A 21,849-nucleotide genomic window follows, 5' to 3' on the forward strand; every position below is an offset into this window, starting at 1 on the left:
AATATATTTAAAGAGATCATAAAAATATTTTGAACACAAGTTGGTCAGTGAAGGGTGAAAGCAGCCTAGTACAAAATAAAGTATTCTGACAGCTGTATTTTAAAAAGTTAAAAAACAAACAAAAAAAGGAACCAGCTTTTAAACAGTCTTTGTGACAGAGTAGCATCCCCAGGCAAGTTTTCTTTAGAGAAAAATGCATGGAAACATTTATGAAAGAAACCTGTTCCATGTTCTCAAAAGTGAAGCTTCGAGAGTCTTTTATCATTTCTCTCAAAAAAAAGCAACAACTGGATAAAAACTAAATTTACTAATTCCTAGTCATTTCATTTATGTTTAGTTCATGACTTACTGGAAATTGCACTGAACCTGTTTCCTAAAGGAAACAAAATGCACATTAAAACCAGATGATGAAAGTGGAGAAAAGACAGCTAATATTCATTCATGCATACTCAACTCTGAGAACAGTCCAGATTGTCTTGCTTACTGGTTCTCAGGCTTGTAATGCTTAAAACTTAAATTGGAGAAATCTTAAAAAAACCCACACCCACAAGCACCCACACACAGACACTCAAATCTAGTAAAAAAACTCTTAAGGGAATTTGTGGTACTCAAGCCCTTTACCTCACTTTTTCRGGAAAGGAACATCATCTTCTGCCTTAATTCTATATACATGAAGCCTGTTCAAGAGGCAATCAAAACATATGACCACATTGAAGAATTTAAATATGACTGATCTTTCCCCTTCTACACATCAATTCCCTTGATATTAAAAACAGAATTAAGTACAGCATTTGTAGTTTGTTAACAGTTCCATTTAGGTTGTTCCTTATGGATTAGACCTTATTACAGATGTGAACTGCAGAAAGAAAGCACTAAGAAAGCATTTCAACATCCTGCTACTCCTTTTCGTTTCCTTTCCTGCAACCCTTGGTTTTACAGTTTCCAAGCCTGAACTTCAGATAGAGTTATTTCTGCCATCATTTAGAGGTAACACCACCAATATGCGTTACAGATTCAGTTTTCATTACAAAGTCGGACTTGAATCCCACTCTGACTGGATAAGCATCAAGTGATCCCCATGAAATGCATAATGAGAAGTCTGTTTCATAATAAGGGAAAGATTACCACAACTGAGGGAAAAAATACCAAGTATGACAGCAACTAGAAAAGCCAAGCAGTAGTGTCTGCAATATTTCCCGTAAGATATATCAAAGCAAGAAAGTAGTTTTTTTTTTTTAAATAGACACAGGAAAAATTCAAAGCATCCCAAACCTGTCACTTGTTACGCTCTGCAGACAATATGTTGTAGCACTAGTTTGAATCTCTTTCCTATTTAGGTCACAATTCCTGCTACTCCAACAAGTTACCATGGTGTTCTGTCACATGGAGAGAGAAACACCTCAAATTGCCACTATTAGTTGAAGTGAATGTGTCAATTTATTGATTTTTGCTTTGCATGACTGACAGCTGCTTTCATTACTACTTAGAAGAACAAAAGCCTATACTGAACTTTTCACAGGTGTGCGGTGAGCTCCCTTAGACTCAAGGCAGAGGAAACAAGCATGCATCAGCAAACTCGTACCTGAAGAAATACTATTCATGCATAAAAAGCCATTTGAAGCTAAAGGTTGTCTCAAAAAGCATTTCACAAATTGCACTGCTTGGGGAAATAAGCAGCAGAGGCAGGCACTGGGAGCTACACTCCTAGACAAGGAGCATAAAATAAAATGCTGCAGAGGATAGTCCTTTCCACCCACATACCCCAGCACCTCTTCGGGGGGGGGGGGGGGGAGCACAAAAAACAAAAAAACCCACACATGCTCTTTTTTACCTATAGCTTGAGGACACTAACTTCCAGGAGAAAAAAAAGTTATCCGCAGGTTCTGTTTGAAAACAGAACTTTTGGAAAAATTGTTCTGGGAAATCCTTGTACCCTTCTGCCACCATCATCTCATTGATGGCTGTGTCATACATCCTACCTGTGAGACTAATATCATGGCTCCCCAGGGGGCTTCTCTATCTTTCAGGCCTTGGGCTAAGACAAAAAAAGCCAGAATCATGCAAAGCTTATTACAGTTTAATATAGTAATATTAAAGATGGAGAAACAGTTATTCTGGAAATACAGTTTTAGTAAAAAAAACCCCTCCCATAACTGATACTGTTTCAATCAATGATAAAGACAATCATGTTTTAGAGAATTCACATAGCAGAAGGAAGGGAGGAATACAGAAGTTAAATCAAGAACATGGGAGGTTCCCCCAAGGATGATTAATACTCTCAGGCCTGGTCCTCAAGGGTGCTAGGGCCACTTTCCACACTGCACATATCAAGGACACTAGGTCCCAAGCCTACCTAGTCAGGGAATATTTCAGTAAATTGCATCAGGCAGCTTCTGCAGCAGCAGAAAATAAGCTCAGTAAGCTCCTCTGTGTGCATATGAACTGTGGATACTAGCATATGTTGGTCATGCCACCACACAAAGGAAGATTGAAGAGAACAAGTCTGCTGGATCCTTCTAGTAGGTGGTGAAGGATACTTTACTGCCATGATGAAAGGGAGTAGGATCTAGCCATGCTCAAACGTTCCCAGTTTTAAGGGGGCACAGCCAGTTTTCTGGGCAATCATTTGCTACAAGAGAATCTAGAGAGTCTGACACCAGACCAAAGAGCTTTAGAATCCCAAATGGGAAAGAAAGCAACAAAGCAAGGCAGAGCTTTGTGTACAATTCTCACAAAACAAAGCCAAAAGGGAATTTCAGAACAGTAATGCAAAGAAGCAGAACCTGAAGGGTGGCAAGCTGTGTAAACAGCTTAATTCAACACATGCCCTCATCCCACACAGTAATATAAAGCAAATTACCCCTGCTTTCAAAATCCAGTTCTGTTGTTCCTCCTCCAAGGTAGGAGGATTTACAAAAGCCAATAATAGGACATAACTTGCTTACAAAACAACACATGCAGGCACATACAGATTCAGTAATGGGAAAATAAACTGGCAACACTCAAGTGGAAAAACTTTTTAGACCATGAAGAATTAGTCATGAGACATCATATTAGCCTCCCAGTTTCTAACAAACACAGACATGTGTTTTGCAAGGATGCTTGACTGCCATTTGACAAAAATGTTGATTACCAGTAGAACAGCTGCATACTTTAGACCAGTACCATTTAAGACTCATTCTAGAAGAAAAAGCCTTATGTGCCCATAAAAAGGTTTGTTTGCTCAAGGCCTGTTACCTTAATAAGCTTTTCAAGTCCAAGTACCTAAGTTCTCCCCCTCCGAAAGAACACAGGTGGGCAGAATAGCATCCAGATTCAATAGTAACATAGAGGCACCAACTCTTAGAGACTTTCCAACTCCTGTGTCACAAATCAGACCATCCCCTTCAGGCAACAACGTTCAAGGCAAGAAAAACAATAATCTATCTTTGGAAAATAACTAGGTCAAGAAAATGCTCTGCTGTGGTTAGAAACCACAAGGCCACTTCTTAATAAACTTTATGACCTGCTCAACTCCATTGGTTTGGAATGCAGTTCAAAGTTAGGTTGCAGTATGAAAAGCCTTAGAATTAAATCTGCTCCTGACAGCTAGATCATTAAGGTACAAGATGGAAGGAAAAAGCCTCCCCTCTAATACTGCTCAACCTAAAAAAAAATATATATATATATAACCAAATTAAGGACTTCATTAATTAGTAACTAGAGCCATAAGTAAAGGAGCTTTTTTCACAATAAGACCTGGATTATCCAAGCTCCAGTGCATCTGAATGAATCCTGAATGGACAGATTCCTCCCTCTTCCCCCCCCATTTATTTTATTATTATTATTTTATTATTATTATTTATTTATTTAAGAAACCTAGGACACTCATGCTGTTCATGACACGAAGAGGTGAAAGCATTACTGAATTTAAAACTTGGAACATCTCTGAGCACTTTGGAAAATGTAGGTTCATTCTCAGGTATTTGGGCAGACTCAGAACATGTACATTCATTACAGCCATGAAGTGCTATCGGCAAGACTCACTTCCATTTAAATAGAAAGAGTGAGCTCTGATGATTTAAGCACCCCCAGACTTTTCAACCGAAACTTATTATTGCCAGATGGAGACTTCCAGCTTGATGAAATACATACTTGTAACGCTTTTAAACCAAGCTAAAGTTGCATAAAGTTCATTAAGTGACCCTAACTCTACTTCAAGTTTCAAGTAATTCTTAATATAGCATGGATACTTCCGTTGCTCATCTATAATAAAATATGAAGCTGGTGTCATGCACACTAATACAGCAGTTAGCCAAAACATATCATTTGTTTCCTAAACTACTACATATATATATATATATATATATATATTTTTAAGACGATTAAAGTTTAATCTCTGCTGCCTGAGAATAAGCTCACAAGAACTTTGTTAACAAAAACCCCCAACAGGTGACCCTGTGAAAGCAATTCACATAACTCTTGTATTGTGATACAAAAGCAGTCATTTAAGACTTCATGTATCAGACCAAATTATAAATTGGGTACAAAAAGTGTTTTTCTAATCCATTCTACAATAAGGTAAAATATCTGTCAGTTACTAAAGCTTAGTGCAAGCAGGACATTAGTTATCCACTATTCATTAGCAGTCCGCAAATCTGTTATTGTTTCCTCTTATGGAAAGTTCTTCAGAACTGTCATATTCTGAAGCTTGGCAGTCAGAAGATGACTCACTTGCTTTGAGACAAAGAGTTATTAGTAAAATATAAYGCCTGTTTCATACAGGGGTTGTAGTCACCATTGTATTTGAAAAAGAAAAACAAGGAAAAGGAATTCAGCTTCCCTTCCTTTGAGTCCCCATCATACAAAACTCAAACCACAAGGGTGGCAGGGGAAGGAGGTAGGAACGGGGAAAACAAATGCTTCCTAAAGTGGTTTCTACAGCAATAAAAATCCTTAATTTTAAAGCAGACTGGATGACTGCAGAACATCAACATGCTACAAGACAATCACAAGAAAGCACAGCTTCAGAGAAGGTAGAACATAGTCATCAATGCCTACTTGGAAAAAAACAACTATTCCTCCTTTAAAAAGGAATTACTATTTCAAAGGGTACTGCTATGAAAAATTGTGTGCTATATAGTGACCGACATGTACAAAAGGCATCCAAAAATTTAAACATTTTCAGAATTACAGAGAAGGTATTAGCAAACATTTTATGTGGCATCCAAAAACCCCCAAGGCTGTCGGTCAGTTAGTGGAATTGAGTCTAATCCGCAGCAAAAGGTTGCATTTTGGCATTTGTCTAAAAATACCATGAAAATACCAATATAAGAATTCAAGTGCTTTGAGAACCTGAATTAAGAATTTCACAAGAGTGCATGTGAAAAGAGCAAAGTGTTTTGCAGTTAACACATCATCTTTAGTACATCTTCATTTTAGTAACAAGACAGATAAAGGACAAGAAAAACTAAAGTGAGTAATGAAGGAGGGTTCATAATTCAGAAGCAAAGGAGAAACAGTTAGAGCTCTTCTCTATAGAACTGACTGGGAGCTTTAAATCACTTTTTCAACAAGAATTTTGTTGAACTGTGGGGGGGAAAACCCTCAATTTCAATTATATCCCATATTCAAAAAAAAAGCAGCACTTGAAGGAGGCTCACAAGCACCGAAGTTTTAACGTCTCATTTGGGTAGTTTGAGGTAGGAATGTTCCACTTCAACTGTGAAACTGTGTTAACTATCTAAACTGCAGAATTCAAGAACTTAAAATAAAGAAATGCTCCAATTGATTGATACATATATGTATCAATTTTTTTTCCCCCCTAAAAACTTTGTGAACAATTTACTCTTACTTTCTCTCAGGGAAAGGAGAAATGATGAAAGTCTAAGAACAGACATCCTTCCCAGTTTAGTTTTAGTTGGACTCAGCATGTATCACCAAGCAAAGAGCATCCAACCTTGTCATCCCAGTTTACTGCTTAACAAGGTCTCTTGCATCTTGCTCTTGTAATAGCTGCACTCTAAAGATAGCATTGCTCTGACAGGAAAACCTTATAGCTTACACAATCACACTACATTTATTGCAAGTGTAAAGATTCATGAAGACTTAAAAGCTCACAACATTTCCTCCCCCCTGCCCAGTTAAAATTAGTCATGGCACAAAGGTCTTAGACAATGCTGCTACACATTTTGGTGAAAGACTCAGCTATTTATACAGCAGTAATTATGATTCCACCTGGTACAGTGCTTAAATATATTTGCTATTAAAAGAGGTTAAAATTTAATTATATTACTAAATGAGTTATTGTGTGTAATAACCAGATAATTCCTGCCCCAAGATTTTCAGACATCTCCTATTATAAACTACCTGGGAGGGCATGCGGGAACCTTGCTTATAAAAACTTTAACATATCAGTTTTCAAACACCACAGTGCTATAATGAACAAGAGCTACATACAGTTATGGATAAATCTTTTAATTGATACTTTGCTCACACAGTCACCTTGAAATAGAAATTCAGAGCCCTTTCCTACATTTATTACTTCCACACAACAGACATGCAGCTCCCTTGTTTAGATTTGGAAGGATGGAAGAAAAGCATGCAACTAAGCCTACAGTGACAAAATCCACACTCATAACCGAACAAACTTTTACCAGATAATAGGACAAAGACCAGTGGGAAATAGATTTCCAAGGTTAATAAAATGTCTAAAAATGTAAGTGAATTATTTAGTTTAAAGTCACAAATGCAAACTTTACAAGAATAGTCTAACCCCCCCCAAGACTAAATCTTCCCTAAAACTACTGCTCCCCTATTGCCATTTAAAACATTGCTCATGCAATGAACACAGCAAGAGACAGACACTAGATGCCAAAAATCATTACTAAAGTGGTTTAGAAGAAGGGCAACAGCTAAAGGCATGTTTAAGCTACATGAACTGTAATACAGGAACAAACTCAAAGTTCAGTAGTTTCAAAAGCAGCACACCCAAAGTGGAAGCAAGCTCAGAAAGGCTTTCTTTCCTCAAGTTAGGAACCAACATTAGCTTTTCTGTATTAAGTTACTGCTGGTTCCCCTTGAATAGAAAGAAATCATCATTTGAATATAACACCTCTGTTTTAAAAGCTTAAAATTAAAGGGAGAGGGAKGGTGTTTGTTTTTATAATTTTAGAGCTTAAGTCCATTTCTTAGTTTCGCACATCTTTGCTACAGATCACAGGAAGAGTTTTTTGTTCCAATGCAATACAGGTTATAGAATAATTTTTTGGCAAGTTTCGAAGATGGCAGTTATTTTAAACTTAGAACTTCAACATAAAAAGAACTATCTGTATAACACTTTACAAAAGAGAGGAAACAAAGCTTTTTAACAACTGAAAAGGTTCATCGCTTTCCATAAGAGATTAATTTTGATTAACCTATTTCACTGCAGGACTTTGAACACATTTAAATTATTAAATGAGATAACTAATAGAGAAATTAATCCAAGTATTTGATTGGAAGGGGAGATCTATCTGAACACTTTAGTCTATGCAGGTCCTCAGAGATCTCTGCAAGAAGTCCCATTACGGTTCCAGTCCTTGACCATTTCTTACAGTCAAAGGTACCGCTTAAGTGTAACTCCTCTTTAACTCTCACAAGAAAAGGATTTCAGTCAAGAGAAAGTGCATTTGTACACAACATTTGTTCACAAAAAGAAAAGAATAACTTAACACAGGCTCCTAATCTCTATCTGTCATACTTAATATCTGCTATCATTCCTCCCACCCCTGCAGAAGTTACTTTCAAAGACAGGAGATAAGACCTCTCGTATGCTTCTGTTAACCAGAGGACCAGTAATTTAAGTTTCATTGCCACAAAATATTATTTGTTGTCATGTCAGTAAGAAGATCCAAAAAGAAATGCCACTATCTAAAGTGTGTCTGAGCAAGTTTTATGGCTTAAGCAAAACTGCCTTTGCTTCCCACAAAAGACTATCTGCTAAGGAAACCACATCTCTGGAGGCATTTAAAAAAGGTACAGTGGACAAAATACTAGAAAAAAATATAAGCAATCATGCATCAACAGGGAATTAGACAGAATGATTTAAAATATCTTCTCTCACCCGTAATTTCCACAATTGGTTTTTACAGATTTATAGTAAGCCAAATGTAAATAGTCACCCACACAAACTTCACAGAAGCATTCAAACTATTGTACATTATTTTTGGTTTAATTTGAGGAAATGGGAGACATAATCATACTATATAGTAGACGCACATTGCTCAACTCCAAAGGAGCCAATTTAACCTACAATCCAACTCAAAATACTTGAGGCTTACCAGATGTCTGCTATCCAGAGACTTATACTAAGAGTTCTAGAGTATCTGCACTGTTTCACCAACAGGAATGGTGCTGGGTCACTGGCCATCACTGAAGTTTGTTCAAGAGGTCTCTCCCTTTTGCAACTGCCACAGGAGAGTAGGCATCTGAAAGAAACTCTTCAACCTTCTATTTCTTTTTGGAGAGAAATAGGGGTCTTTTTTTTTAACTTACCCTCTAGCTTCTGAACTCATTCTCTGCAAYAATGTAATAGCTTGGCCACGCCCTAGGAGAACGAAGTTGAGTTGCATTTTATTATTCAAAATCCTGCAGGCCTGTTTTCACACTGTTGAACCTTATTAAACCTACAAGCAGTTTATCGGACCCACTTCCATTCAGACATTTGTCTTTCAACTCAAAGTTGCCTTTAAAGAAAAAAATTAGACTGATGAAGTCTTTGGTACCACGAACTTAGAGGAATGTTTTTCACACAAACAGTAGAAGAGCATTTTCCCTTAAGGCCCAGTGCTGAATTTTTCTTTCAGCTATAAATTGATTAAGTTTATATCCACAATCATGAAAAGTGGATTTTAAAACATTGATTTTACTTATCCGAACAGTTTTGAAACCTAGTCTCCTTCCACTGAAGACGACCATTGAGCTCAAATTATTTCATGCCTCTTAAGACATAAATAATCATCTCTCCCTTTCTTGGTTTATGATCACTTACACAGATTATTAACATGGAAAAAAATAAGGCCCYAAAGCTCTTTTTTAAAGCAAAGGCAGGCCAGCATTAACTTGTGTTTTTCAAATGTGAAGTTGAAGGCTCCTCTAGGAATAGAAATTAAGTCTTCAGACAAGAACCAAGATTTTATCCCTGGCTCAATTACTTCATTTACAGCTGTTCTTTTCTGTCCTTAATCTTACTTTATGAGTAGTTACTGACAAATTAGATACTAACATTTACTGCATTTTATTGATCTCAATCAACTCCAGTCCAATCCCTTGCTACTCAGAGCTTCCACAAACCATAATCCAGAAAGCAAGGGCATCAAGAGTGTAAAAGATGTACTGCATACAGTGCAAGGACATCTGTCAATCATTTTATCCTAGAAGCAGTGGTTTTGTATCAATGCACCACTGGATTGCAATGTCTTGTCTGTAGGTGGAACATATCAGATCTAACTTCTGACCAAGAGATGCTGTGCTACACCTTCTTACAGAAGTACTGCAAGAGTTTAAATGAATGAGAATTGCAAGTGTATTCAATAGTGTCTTCTCCAAACTGTGGTATATGGCAGCAGTGTACCAGGCAGAGAACAGGCTATGCTGACTCTGCTGTAACTATAAGCAGCAAATACTTCTACCTCAAATAACCTGTTTGTTCCCATTTTGACAGGAGACTAGAAGAGACAAGCTTTACATAAGCAACTCAAACTATTTAAAGCAACATTTACTATTTAGATAGAGAACACAATCCGAATGAACTTCATAAGCCAATACTTAACCTACTTTAGCCAATCCAGGCTTGACTCATAGGATACCCTACGAGCATTGTAATGGATTCGTTGATATTTTTATCTGACACATGCTAGAACAGCAGTCTTGCAGAAAGTCTAATGTAACTGAGGCCAACTAGGAAAAAAGAGCAATTACTTCACTACACTATTCACATGAATGTAGAAAATTTACGTGTTTGAGCTATCTATAGCAGTGACACTGCTTGTGCAACTTGTGAACATAGATTATATGTTTTAACAGTTCACTTTTATCCACTTTGTCTATGCTGAACAGGGCACACCTGGAAATTTCCTAGACAATAAGAATTCAAAGAATCAGGGAGAAAGTTTAATCAAAATAATCTTTGAAGCAAAGTGTGTGAGGCCTCAGTATAGCTAATACATCCACCTGTGCACACAGTGACCACTGCAGTGACTTCAGAGAGCAACAGAAATCAAAATGAATGCCTAATAGCTTTCAAATGGCTGACAACAGTATACTGTTACTCTAGTTTAGATGGTTAAATAAAATTAGTATGACATCTCACCCTAATACCTATTCACATCAGCTTCTGTAACCTGGCCCACACAAAGTAAAAATAAAGTTGATACAAAGATTCAGCAAGAGAGACCAGACATCATCTTCTGTAATCTAAGCTCAGTCACAGCATTCCTGATATGTTTTGTTCTTTATAAAAAGTATTCACACTCCCATTACACCCTTCAAGGAAACTTATTCCCCCCTACCTCCCCACCATTCATCCCTACTCAGTGTGCAGTTTTAAACTGGTGTAGAAATCACTATGGACTAGTCCCCYCTCTAATCCTCATACTGCTACTCCATAAGTGATACTAGTCTTGTTGCTTTGGCAGAAGCGTTCAAGTCTTTACATCTCTGAAGCTATCTTCAGAGGAGCCCTCCTTGCCAAGCAGATCCACAAAGCCACTATGTCACTGTATGGCCTGAAGCATAAAGTCAGTAAGGATAAAGCAAAGACTATCAAGTTCAACATCCTGTTAAGGACCAGAAGTTAAAGTGTTTTGCTAATTCAAGACCTTAAACTAAAAACCACATTCAGGTGTTTGGAGAAGTGGAATATGAACAGATTACAAACACTATGGAAGTGTCACAGGGTATTATGGAGGTCCAAAATACAAAGGGTTAAAAACAGATTCATCAGACAGTAGATCCATCAGTAGTTGCAAGGGTCTGAACTACTGCTGCACACTTCAGAAGCCCTAAGACACACTGGCAGAAGCAAGGACAGCGTGCCAGAGGAAGTATCATGTTCTGTATGCATTGTTCCCRCACGCTCCTCAAAGCATCTGTTATCTGTCGGGCAGGATGCCAGGCTACACAGAATTTGGTCTGACCCTGGGTGGCACTTGGATGTGTCTCAGCACTAAGAAAATTCACTAGTATAAGATTCAGGTCCCTTCAATGCTTTCCTAAGGCAGCAAATGCACCTAACGATAGGAAATCCAAAGCAGGTTCAGTCCCTTAGTTCCTTCACTGATTAGAGACCCTTAAAATTTTTCAAGTTGTCTTAATCTTTTCTACTCTAGGTTTTTTTTTTTTTTTTTTTTATAAAAAAAGCTTTATAGATTCAAATTGGCACTGCTCTTTGTAGAAAAGTACACTGAAGAAGTTCGGCAGCAGTTTTGCTGACAATATGGTCTCTAACAAAGCACAGCACACATTTTTGGCACTGCTACTAAAAAGAAAACCAATATATCACACACCTTATTAGTTAAATGTTAGAGAGATATAGATGTCTTTGTACTCTTATCTCAAAGGGCTTCATCTACTTTATGTGTATAAGGAGGGGCATAAGTGTCTGAAATCTTACTAAGAATGAAACTTTCTTCTAAACAAGTTGAGTCTATACTTTGATTCAACAATTTAAAGTCATAACAGCTAGTGATAAACATGAAAGACATTTCAACAGCCCTATCATTTAAAGGTTACTATAATTTGAACCTGAAAATGTTAAAAGAAAACTAACTTTTAAGTGATTAACAGAAGATGCTGAAGAGAGCAACATTTACTAGCTTGACTGCACATAAACATACTGCAACTTCAACCTTTTCTTTGTTAAAAGCATTTAGTGTTAATGCATCAGATACCATATCACTGGATATTTGAAACTATTCCTTACTTCGATAAAACCAGCTATTTTGCATTAACTGTTTAAACAGACTGAAGACCACTTCAGACATGTTAAAAACAGAAGTTTCTTTTAAAGTATGATACTGAGATTTTTTTTGGCAGCTCTGTGCCAGAGGGTTTTGCAGGGGGAGGTGTTAAACAGCAGCAAGACTTCAGACTACARTGTATTGTTAGTCCAGCTTTGAAGAACAGTTTGATCTGGAACATTGAATTAATTGCCAAGGTGCAAGTTTAACTYGCTTACGCACTGAAGAACGCGCATAGCCTGTCAGCTGTTCTTTACTTGTTGCACCTATTTTCATTATTGCCAAAAGGATCTACTGACATAATCCTACATAAAGCAGAACACACACAAACTGCCCCCACCCYACACCCCCCAAAAAACCCATCCACACCCAAGAACTCAGTTTTCTGGGGTGGAAGAACTTCTCAGGAAAGAAAGGTTATATCCTCCTCCTTCAGTTACTGTTCTAAATGCTACCTACACTTATTCTCGACTACCTTCTGTAACAGAGCTTATTAGCTGCAGGACTGTGAAAGTCTGAGGAGTCTCTCCTTTGCCATGCACATATATCTTGAAGTGCCAGGTTGATCAGATGTCTGCCTCATTTAAGGAGCACCAACACTCCTCACCAGAGGCAGCTTCCTGCTCAGAAGCCTGTGAGCAAACACTAAATAGGCCCAGATATTGTTTGCAATTATTCTACAACCCACACAGCTATTCTAACACACAACTGAGCAGAGAAAGTCATTTCAAGTCCTTAGGGCCTGAAGAGAGCTATCACATTTTGTTATCACTTACTATAATCTTTTCCACTTGTTTCTACAGCTGTCTTCATGTTCTGGAAACGCGGATGTTGCATAAGTGTGTATTTTCAGCTTGAACTCCAGAAAAAGATCCTTCCAGAATTTAACACTATGTTAGAGCCAAACAACAGTATAGAGCAGTCTGCCTGATCACTTCAGTCTATTTCTAAATATATGAATTACTTCTTTTACTTAAAATTAATGCAGATGTTTCCATTTAAGACATGGACATATTCTTTCCTGAGAGGGCAGATAACCCATAACAGTGAAGAGGTACGTGGGAGGGGAGAATAAAGGTATATAAACAGAAACTGTTCCAACCACAAAGGGTCACATGGTTCTTTTCTGTTTTAAAGACTGGTACAAAATCTAATATTAAAGAAGCAATACAGGAAATTCAGATTAATAACCTGAAGTTACTCTTCTATGAATTTTATTTAAACTTAAAAGTATTAACAATGGGAGCCTGGCTTTCAGACTTAGACTTCCTGATTTTCTAGCATTCATATTTAGCAAATTAGTAGGGAACAAGAACAAGCAGCATCCACCCGGGGGGAAAGAACTCAACTGGCAAAAACCTAATAACACAGATGATTAATTCAAAAAAGTTTCAGCCCTTTTTCCTTTAAGTTTCCCTTGAACACACAGCTATTCAAGAACTTCATTCACACCCAACAGCACTTGCTTCAGACTACAGTCAGTCAGTTTTGATAAATACCGATTTGAGATAATTACTAGCTGAGACACCTTAACCAACTTTTGCAGGCGTTTCAGTGCAGACCTCTTAAAATTCCAGCCTGTTGGGAGAAATTGCTGTAAGGTGACTGGACCCAAGACTCTCTCCTGCTGTTGTTGTGGCTCAGACACAACACTGTCAGGTAAAGCAAGAACTCTCCCCTTCCCATACCTTCAAATCTACCGCAACATGGGTCAGCTATGACTTTAGATAATTAACATTGGTTGTGGATAACTTATTACTGACCTGTTTTAAGACACATACAAGTTCCAAGACTTTTAGGAACACCTGAGGACATCAAAACATTTGCAGTAAGCTTGCAACAAATTTCCTTAGACTTAGAAACACTTGTTTTCAGATAGGCCTTTCATAAATATCCTGTCATTTAAAATTCACTAAGTCAGTTTATTTTTAGAAACAATAAGAAGCCTTCAAAAATACATGAAAGAGGTCTTACTGAACTTCCCCCTATTGTAATCCTGATCTTCAGTGAGCTATGCAGATATAGGACACATCTACATCTCACTGCATGACACTTCAAAACAAGTCTTCTGTAGTATTAGCTTATAGTATTTTGTGCAGCAGTAATTTTCATGGAGGATACTCCCAGAGAAATATATTTCAGACTCCAATATTAAAATTTTCAAAGCATACACATTTGTCAAGATTCGGGGTGTAAGGAGAAGATAGGCTAAAGAAAAACTTCTAGCAAAACATGACAGGTTAGTAAAGTGCCATTCTCTAAACAAAATAAAACCCCTCACCTCCCAGCATTTCTTAAAAACGTGATTCAGCTTTTACTTAAATATTTAAAAATACTGCCTTTTTAACAGCTATATTTTCATTAAAGTTCAACTTGTTTAAAAGATAATGCATTTCCAAACCATACTTTGTGCCTTTGATCAAACACACATTAGCATCTTCATAGGGAGATTCTAATAGAAGAGCTGAAAACAGCCTCATYCAGGCCTCGACACTGTGGAATGAGCTTTGTTGCATAAACTACTCAGCTTACCATGAAAATGGTTTTCAAAATAGGTCTCACAGCAAAAAGTGATTAACAATGCCCAAATATTACAGTCTGATGTGCTGTTTAATGCAGCAGCAAATCTAAAAAGCTAAGAAATTTTTCTATAGACATGAGGCTATATCAAGCCTTCTCCAGGCACGCTACTTAATGGTTTACTTAGGTCTAAGCCGAACAACTGAAAAAAAATTCAGTCTAAAATACTGTATCTTTAAAGCTTGGAGAAGACAAGCAGCAAATCTAGACAAGAAAGCAGAAACTTCCAAATTTTACATTCAGTTTAAACAAGAAGCCTGCATTAGAACACTAGCAGTTGAAAGACAAATCCACTAATATTTCTGGAGCAGATTTAGCAAGCTGATCTTAGCAGTGATTAACATGGAGGAACAGGTAAGATCTGATTAACAAACCAACAAACATGCATTTTAAACCAAAACCAAGGACAGTGTCCAGTCACATCCAGAACAAAATCTGTTACCAAGCTTGTCAGTAAGCAAGCAAATCACTATGTATGGCTTGTCACCTAATTACCGATCCTACAGTTCTTCGAAAAAAGGAGTCTCTTTAATGAAGGGAATCCTTTAAGCTATAAGATTTAAGTAAATTGTCTTAGAAAGCTACAAGAGGAAGAGAGATGTCATCATACAGACTTCTAGCTAAGCAAAGTAGAAGTAATAGAGCGAGCTCAATGATTATCCCTAAAGTAGACAGTCCAGTTCCAATATTTCACTAGATTTTCCTCCCATGCATCCCTATATATAAGCTAACAATAACCGGGAACCCAGGATTAGAAGTTTTTACCAGAGTCCCACACCATTCAGTTTTTCTTCTGCACAACGCATCAAGTGTGGGGACACTGTTGTGCAACTGTATCTTTCACTTACTACTTTTTTTACTGATACTTCTGCAAACTGTCTCCTTCCCACTACGGTACAGCTATCTTAAGGGAACTATTCACACAACCTCAAGTCTGGTACCTACTGAAGATGTGGAGGGCAGTAGAAGACTGGGGGTTATGTTCTCACAGATTCACAGTGCTCTCTGACTCAGTTTTACTTCTAAAGAAACTAAACAAGCAGCTTCAGTTTTAAACTGTAGCAGAGTTACCTCCATTGATACTGAAGCTTTGAAAAGTGAGCTAAGTACTGTTACATGCAAAGTACAGACATGAATTAAAAACTAGTTTTTAATCAGGATCTTTACTCTCAACTGAGGAGAGAGGTGGAATTCTGATTAGCTAGAGTAAAACACCCCTCTTGAGCTGCAACATCTGGAGTCGCTGTATTAGAAAGCTATTTCCATTAGTGACAGCTTATCAGCAGTTTCTTTAGTTGCATACATTTATGTAGGGTTTGCTTGCTCTTCTTCAGCTTTATGGAATTACTCAAACTTTTAAGTGGAGCCTTAACCAAACAGATTTGCACCACAATAACTTAAAAAAAAAAAATTGCTGCACGCTGTTTTTAGTTAACTCACTGGCATTAACTTTTTTTTGCTATCCAGTCTGCCCCCTTCCCTATGCTTTACTGCATTTTAAAAACGAGCCTTTTTTTGGCCTCTACTTAAAGCATCTTTTCACAGCTCTTTGTATTTTATCAAGTAGACCGTACTTCACAAACTGGGCTGTAAATAAGTTGCTGTAGGGCATGGCTTTGACAAGTATGAGAAGCCCTGCTGTCCTGTTGAAGATATAGATGCCAGTATTAGAACACAAGCAAAGCTGTAACAACTACAAATTAATTTGGTTTATCTAGAAGCCACCTTTCTGCAATAGTTCTTTTCACACACTGAGGAAAGTAAAATCTCACCCGTGTCATTTTAAAAAAGTCTAACGATGGCCTGTTCCATCGTACATCCTCCTCCCGTCTGCGCTTTAGCCGACTTTTCTTCTCGTTCAGAACGCAAGGCTGCGAGCGGCATCTCAACAAGCCTTGACGCCGGCTGAGCTCGGGTGTGGAGGTGGGAGTGCTGTTAGCTGAAGGCAAGAGATTTCCCGTCTCCGTGATGTGCTCCTGGGAGAGGGAGAGGCGCCGCCTTGGGTTAAAGTCACAAGGCCCTCCAGAATTCCAGCGGGTGCTTGAACTTGTGCTTCCCTCGCTACTGTCCACAAACCCGCTGCTTGCCGAGGAAGGTCTGGGTACTGGTGACGTATTGAAGCTGGTGATAGTGAAGACATTATTTAACGACAGTATGTTTTGTGGCAGACTGATACTTGTGCTTCTCTGTAAGGTCGCACTTCCATGACTGTTGCAGCGTTGCAAAGTAGCGCTGCCACCGCTATTACACCGTCTCTTTGACACAGGAGTCCAGACTTTCGAACTGCCAGGTTTCCACGGGGAGCGACAGCGAGCCAGCTCATCTGGCTCAGAGAGGGACCTACAATGGCGTTTCGTTGGTGGTGCCAAGGGCTGACCCGAATTTTCGTTAAGGTTTAATTCACTTATCCATCCTGACACCATGGACGTACTGGAAGATTCCTGCTGCCATTGCAGACTGCCATTATTGGCAGGGCCTGTACTGAATGGGCACACTGGGAAAGGGTAAGCTGAACTCCTTGTCGTGTCAGCCTGGATTGGGCTACCCCCATTTAAAGCTTTCCAAGGACTGTCTTCTAGAAACAAAAGAAAGATAGAGGTGAAAGATGAGAAGGAGAAGGACAATTTGTTTTAAACCTAGTTTAGTGTAAAACCACAAATCAAAAGAGTTTAGAAGCGTTAGCCATGAATATTCAGCTCTTAAAGTTCCACAACATAACCACAAATTCATTTTAAAGAAAGTAGAGAATACTAAAAATGTGAAGACTGAAGTATTTCAGGAGCCAGTCCAGGCATTCTAGTATACATTTCAGTGCTTTGTTAATGCTTTTTCCTATATATTGAAAGATTATAGCACTATTTTGTTAGCGAGCAGTAGGAACTGCTTCCTTACCTGCTTCTCTAGAGACCACCATATATCACAATTAAAACCTGTAATGCTGAACAGCCTGAGGTACAACTAAAGTGGATTGACAAGCATTGTGAGAACCGACTAGGGATTTTTTTAAATACATGAGCAGAATAATCTGTTTATAGACTGCTGTCCTTTTGACTATCATGCTTTTTATTTAGAATACCTTATTATAGAAATTGAAGTTTTAAAGAGATAGGCGTTCACGTTCTGTGGTGTGAAAAGCTTTAAATTAGAACCAATATAAGAGTTATTTCAGACTGAAGATTGCTTCCCTTTTTGCTCATACCCACAAGTATCTGAAAAATCCTAATTTAATGTGCAAAATAAAATGAATAAGCCTTGCTGGAGGGTCTTAAGGGGTAACTGAATTCAGACATAGCCCACAGTGCACAACTCATCTGAAGTGGTAACACTAGATTAAAAAAAGTCTGCCAGCCAAGCCTCTCAATCCTTTGTAAAGCTTTTCTTTGAGAACATTTTGCACATTTTACAGCTGTTCCTCCACATTATACAATAAAATGTTAAGAGGAACTACAACAGATTTTGGATTTGCAAGTTGAAAAGCAGCATAACTGTTGGCTATTTAACAGTGCTTCATGCTTGGTTAGAAAATTTGTTAATTTAAACCAATTAGCCAAGTAAGTTTCAGTTATCCTAGGCTTAAGGGAAGGAGATTTGAAACAAATTTTTCCTAAGTATATTTTAAGAATGTAGAATATGGTGTTATATTTGTATTTTCTTATAGTTGGCTGTACAAGCTAAGAGTTTGAGAATAATCAACAAACTAAAGATTTGCTGAGTAGCTTTGAAAGTCACAAACCCAAATAGTTGTACATGCTCCATGGCCAGCAAAGTATGTCATGGATTATCCTGTTTATTTGGATCCTATTTAGAGGACACCCTATTGTCTCAAAATCATTTAACTGTGCAGACAGCTGGCCTATTCAAACAACATGTTCTATTAGAATTCCTCTGTCCTTCCCCTCCATTCTTTCAGATGGGTACAACCACATACTGTGCTTTGCCTTAAGCATGTAAGCTCTTCAAGGCAGGGACCATCCATAATTCAATGCAAGTAAAATAACCAACACAATAGGATCCAGATACTGGCTGAAACTTCTACTGTCTGCTGTCAGAACAGTTAGCTTAGAATGACTTGATTTTTAAAAATCCATAGGAGGCTTCCTCCGAGGTTGGTGGAATGAGTTTAAAGTTTACATTAAAAAATACCCAGGAGTTTTATGCAAGTGTTATAATTGCATACATATAAAAATGGTATTAAGACAAGATATCATTTTCCTCAGGAACCTCATACAAACCAAGATTCACATTTTAAGAGGAATCCTGTTGAGCAAAGAATCTACTATGCTTAAAGACACAATAAAATATACAAAGCTTTAAATCCATCCCTTAATAAAACAGTACAAAGTCTTTACACGTCAATAAGTGGCATTCTTATTTTTGTTAAATAAAATTTACTCTTATTCCAACAGGACCGAGAGAAAAAGCAGCTTATACACTTGTGTCAAAACACTGGACTTCAACTTAGGATTTGCATCATGCAAGATATTCTATTTGGCAAAGCATATAAGAAGGTGTGTAAAGAGGTTAGAGTTGTCTGCTAGTAGAGGTTTTCAAAGAGATGTTTAGCATAAAAAACAGCAATTGCTGTGCATCTGTACACCATAGCCGATATTGAACAAAAAAACATTACAAGGCCTTTTACTATGCAAAGCAGATCACAAGTACAAAACTAACAACCAGCTATTCCCAGTATTGTTCAAAGACCAGCTTAAACCAGCAGGCTCTACAACAGCATGCTCCATCCCCCTCACCTTATTTACAAAAGAAAGGCTGCTTGCTATACCAATTACCTCAGTAAAACGTGCCTAAGGTTTCTGAAGAACTTACCGTTGATTTCGAAAGGGAACAAGCTGCCACTTTTGTTCAACTTCTCAGATGAGTACTGAAATCAGAGAAAAAGAGTTTTAGCTGTGTGAAAGGCTGTCGGCATGTACCTCAAGGAATACGCATGCAGTTTTCAGTTTCCCTGTGCGTGCATCTAACCACCTCTTTAAAATATTGGGTTTTGTTGGGTATCTCAAAGATGCTTCTAAACAGCTGGTCTTTAAAAATAGTTAGACTTCAAAGGTTTTATTTAAAATGGTTTCTGATATATCACTACATATCGAAGTGGTTCAAGAGTTGCAACAGCTGCCCACATAAAGAATTAAGAGAAATAATACACTCTTAATGAAATAGCTTGGATCCAATTCTCATTTCAGTGGAGAGGAAATTAAAATCTGACAACTGGGTTTTACATTTTCAGTGTTAGAAAAAAAAAAGAGCAGAATACTTTAAGGTAAAGTAAAAGACTGAATTTAGTTAAAGCTATTCTATATACAAATTAAGACCCCCATACAGAACAGTGTCCAAAGCAAACTTTATTAGCATTTTATATTTTTTAATTCAGTATAATATCAAAACATTTTATTTCTTAAAGTACAAAAGCCATAAAAAACAACCTTCCTACTCAAGAAAGTCATACCTGCAAAAGATGAAACAGTCTTAGAAATCATACTGGTTTATTAGTAATGCCTTGTTAACGAGAAACAATGTAGAGGTCATGCTTAGAACAAGGTATGTACATGAAGGCCTTCAGGATTTAAGATTAAACCTGGTCAGTAGCTCCTGCATACTAAGACAGGTTGCAAGCAGAAGGTTCTCCATTTTCCTAACTAATTTTATCTAGGAAAAAAAGTGTTCAAAAGGCATTCTCAAACTGTCTRGATTTTTCCGGCAAAGAACAGAGCTTGCTATCCAGTCTCCTATAACTACTTTATAGACGTAAGGCCCTATCAGAGCCCAAGGATGGCTCTTTATTCCCCATCACTACCTCAGGATGGGGAAGAAGATTGCTTAAAAAAAAGCACAACAACAAAAAAACCCCACATACCCACCAAGAAAACCCTCGTTTTCTGTGTATAGACAAAGAGAGGTAGCACTGTATATAGACTTCCTTTCCAGATACAAGTTCACTTTTTAAACAAACATCCTTGGCCTACAAAGCTTTTCTTTTGTGCTACATAGGAACATAACCAGTGCAAGTAACAGCTTTAAATCCTTGAACTCCACACCTAAGATACAAGTGCTAATCTATGGTAATATTACCTTGGAGTGTTTGTTTTGGGATAGGGAAAGAGGGGACTGACGAAAGGAAAGGACAGCAATCAGATTTTTATCTTGCTTCTTATCAAAGTCTGCATATATGAGACAAGCCATTGCTATGATTTCTGCTTTATGCTTGCAATTGTGGATGTATTTACAGCTTTAAGAAAGCTGTTTTCTTAAGTAAACAGCAGAAACCCAGAGTTTTAAGAAGGACTAACAGGCTGCAAATCCCATGGACGTTAAACGATTTGAAGTATGAAACCTGACAACAGGAGTAGGAACAGCAGTCGCTTTTACTAGTTTGCCTTTTATAACTGCAGTCGCTAGTTATATAGTATACCTGTATTAATAAAGCTAGTGTTGATAGTTTACTCAAACAAGCTAGTAAGGTACCATACGGAACATTAGAGCACATTGAGATAAAACAGCAATAGTTAATTTCAGCTTTCCCTGAAGGACAAGCAGACTGACAGATTTAAGAGACTCAGCAGGTTATTTAAGGGATCTTCCCCCTGCAGTTTATCCCCAAATTAATGGCAGCACCAGTCTATTCAACTATCAGATAATAGTTAAGAAAAACGCATTTTTTGAACAGAATACCATGTCAGAAAGTTTTAAAGTGATGCATCTTGAACCACAAAAAAAGGACAATAAGAATGACTTAAAAGAATTCTTAGGCTTGGTTAGAGACTATTCATACAGGTTAAGATCTCGCAGGTTTAGAAGTAACAAAATCTTGAGAGCAATCCCAAATGGCCATCATTAGATGAATGCTTAGACATTTGTAAAGAGGACCTGATAAAAGATCCATTTAGTTTAAAGTCTCTATAAAAAAAAAAGAGTCATTTGATTACCTGTATTCTAACCACATGTTAAAAAAGCCTCACCCATCAACTGGAGACTAAACTATCAGATCTTTGGCGGTTACAAACTAATGAAAGCATTTTTAAAGGGGATGGGGGGGGGGGGAAACATGCATTCAGACCTTATCTGTAATACACAGAATGACTTCCATGTTCTTCAACACAGACAGCCATCCTGTCCTTAGAGCCACATTAGATCAGCTTCTAATGAAGTCAGTGCTCAGTTCTAAAGAAAAGTAGTCAGAACAGCTTGTAGAACAAAAAGTAGAACAATTACAATTTGTTCTCAAAAGTGATCAAATGTACAGAATCCTGTTAAATTACAACAAATGATAATTCTTTGG

The 21,849-nt window shown here is 37.6% G+C and overlaps 1 protein-coding gene across 13 annotated transcripts in view; it reads right to left on the minus strand.

Annotated features, from left to right (window-relative positions):
- FAM53A (family with sequence similarity 53 member A) overlaps positions 1-21,849 on the minus strand; it is a 78,005-nt gene that overhangs the window by 27,278 nt on the left and 28,878 nt on the right. For 6 of the 13 annotated variants that reach the window (XM_026064522.1, XM_026064521.1, XM_026064525.1 and 3 more), the window contains 3 exons: positions 19,383-19,437; positions 16,331-17,133; positions 13,742-13,783 (listed from right to left, as the gene is read on the minus strand). In XM_026064522.1, coding sequence (XP_025920307.1) covers positions 13,742-13,783; positions 16,331-17,133; positions 19,383-19,437 — 900 coding nt within the window. Of the gene's footprint in view, positions 1-12,754; positions 12,853-13,741; positions 13,784-16,330; positions 17,134-19,382; positions 19,438-21,627; positions 21,673-21,849 lie in introns of those variants that run through there. The other 7 variants (XM_026064529.1, XM_026064527.1, XM_026064532.1 and 4 more) reach the window with 6 other exon arrangements.

This window comes from Apteryx rowi, unplaced genomic scaffold, assembly GCF_003343035.1.
Source record: "Apteryx rowi isolate R43461 unplaced genomic scaffold, aptRow1 scaffold_22, whole genome shotgun sequence".
NCBI lineage: Eukaryota > Metazoa > Chordata > Aves > Apterygiformes > Apterygidae > Apteryx > Apteryx rowi.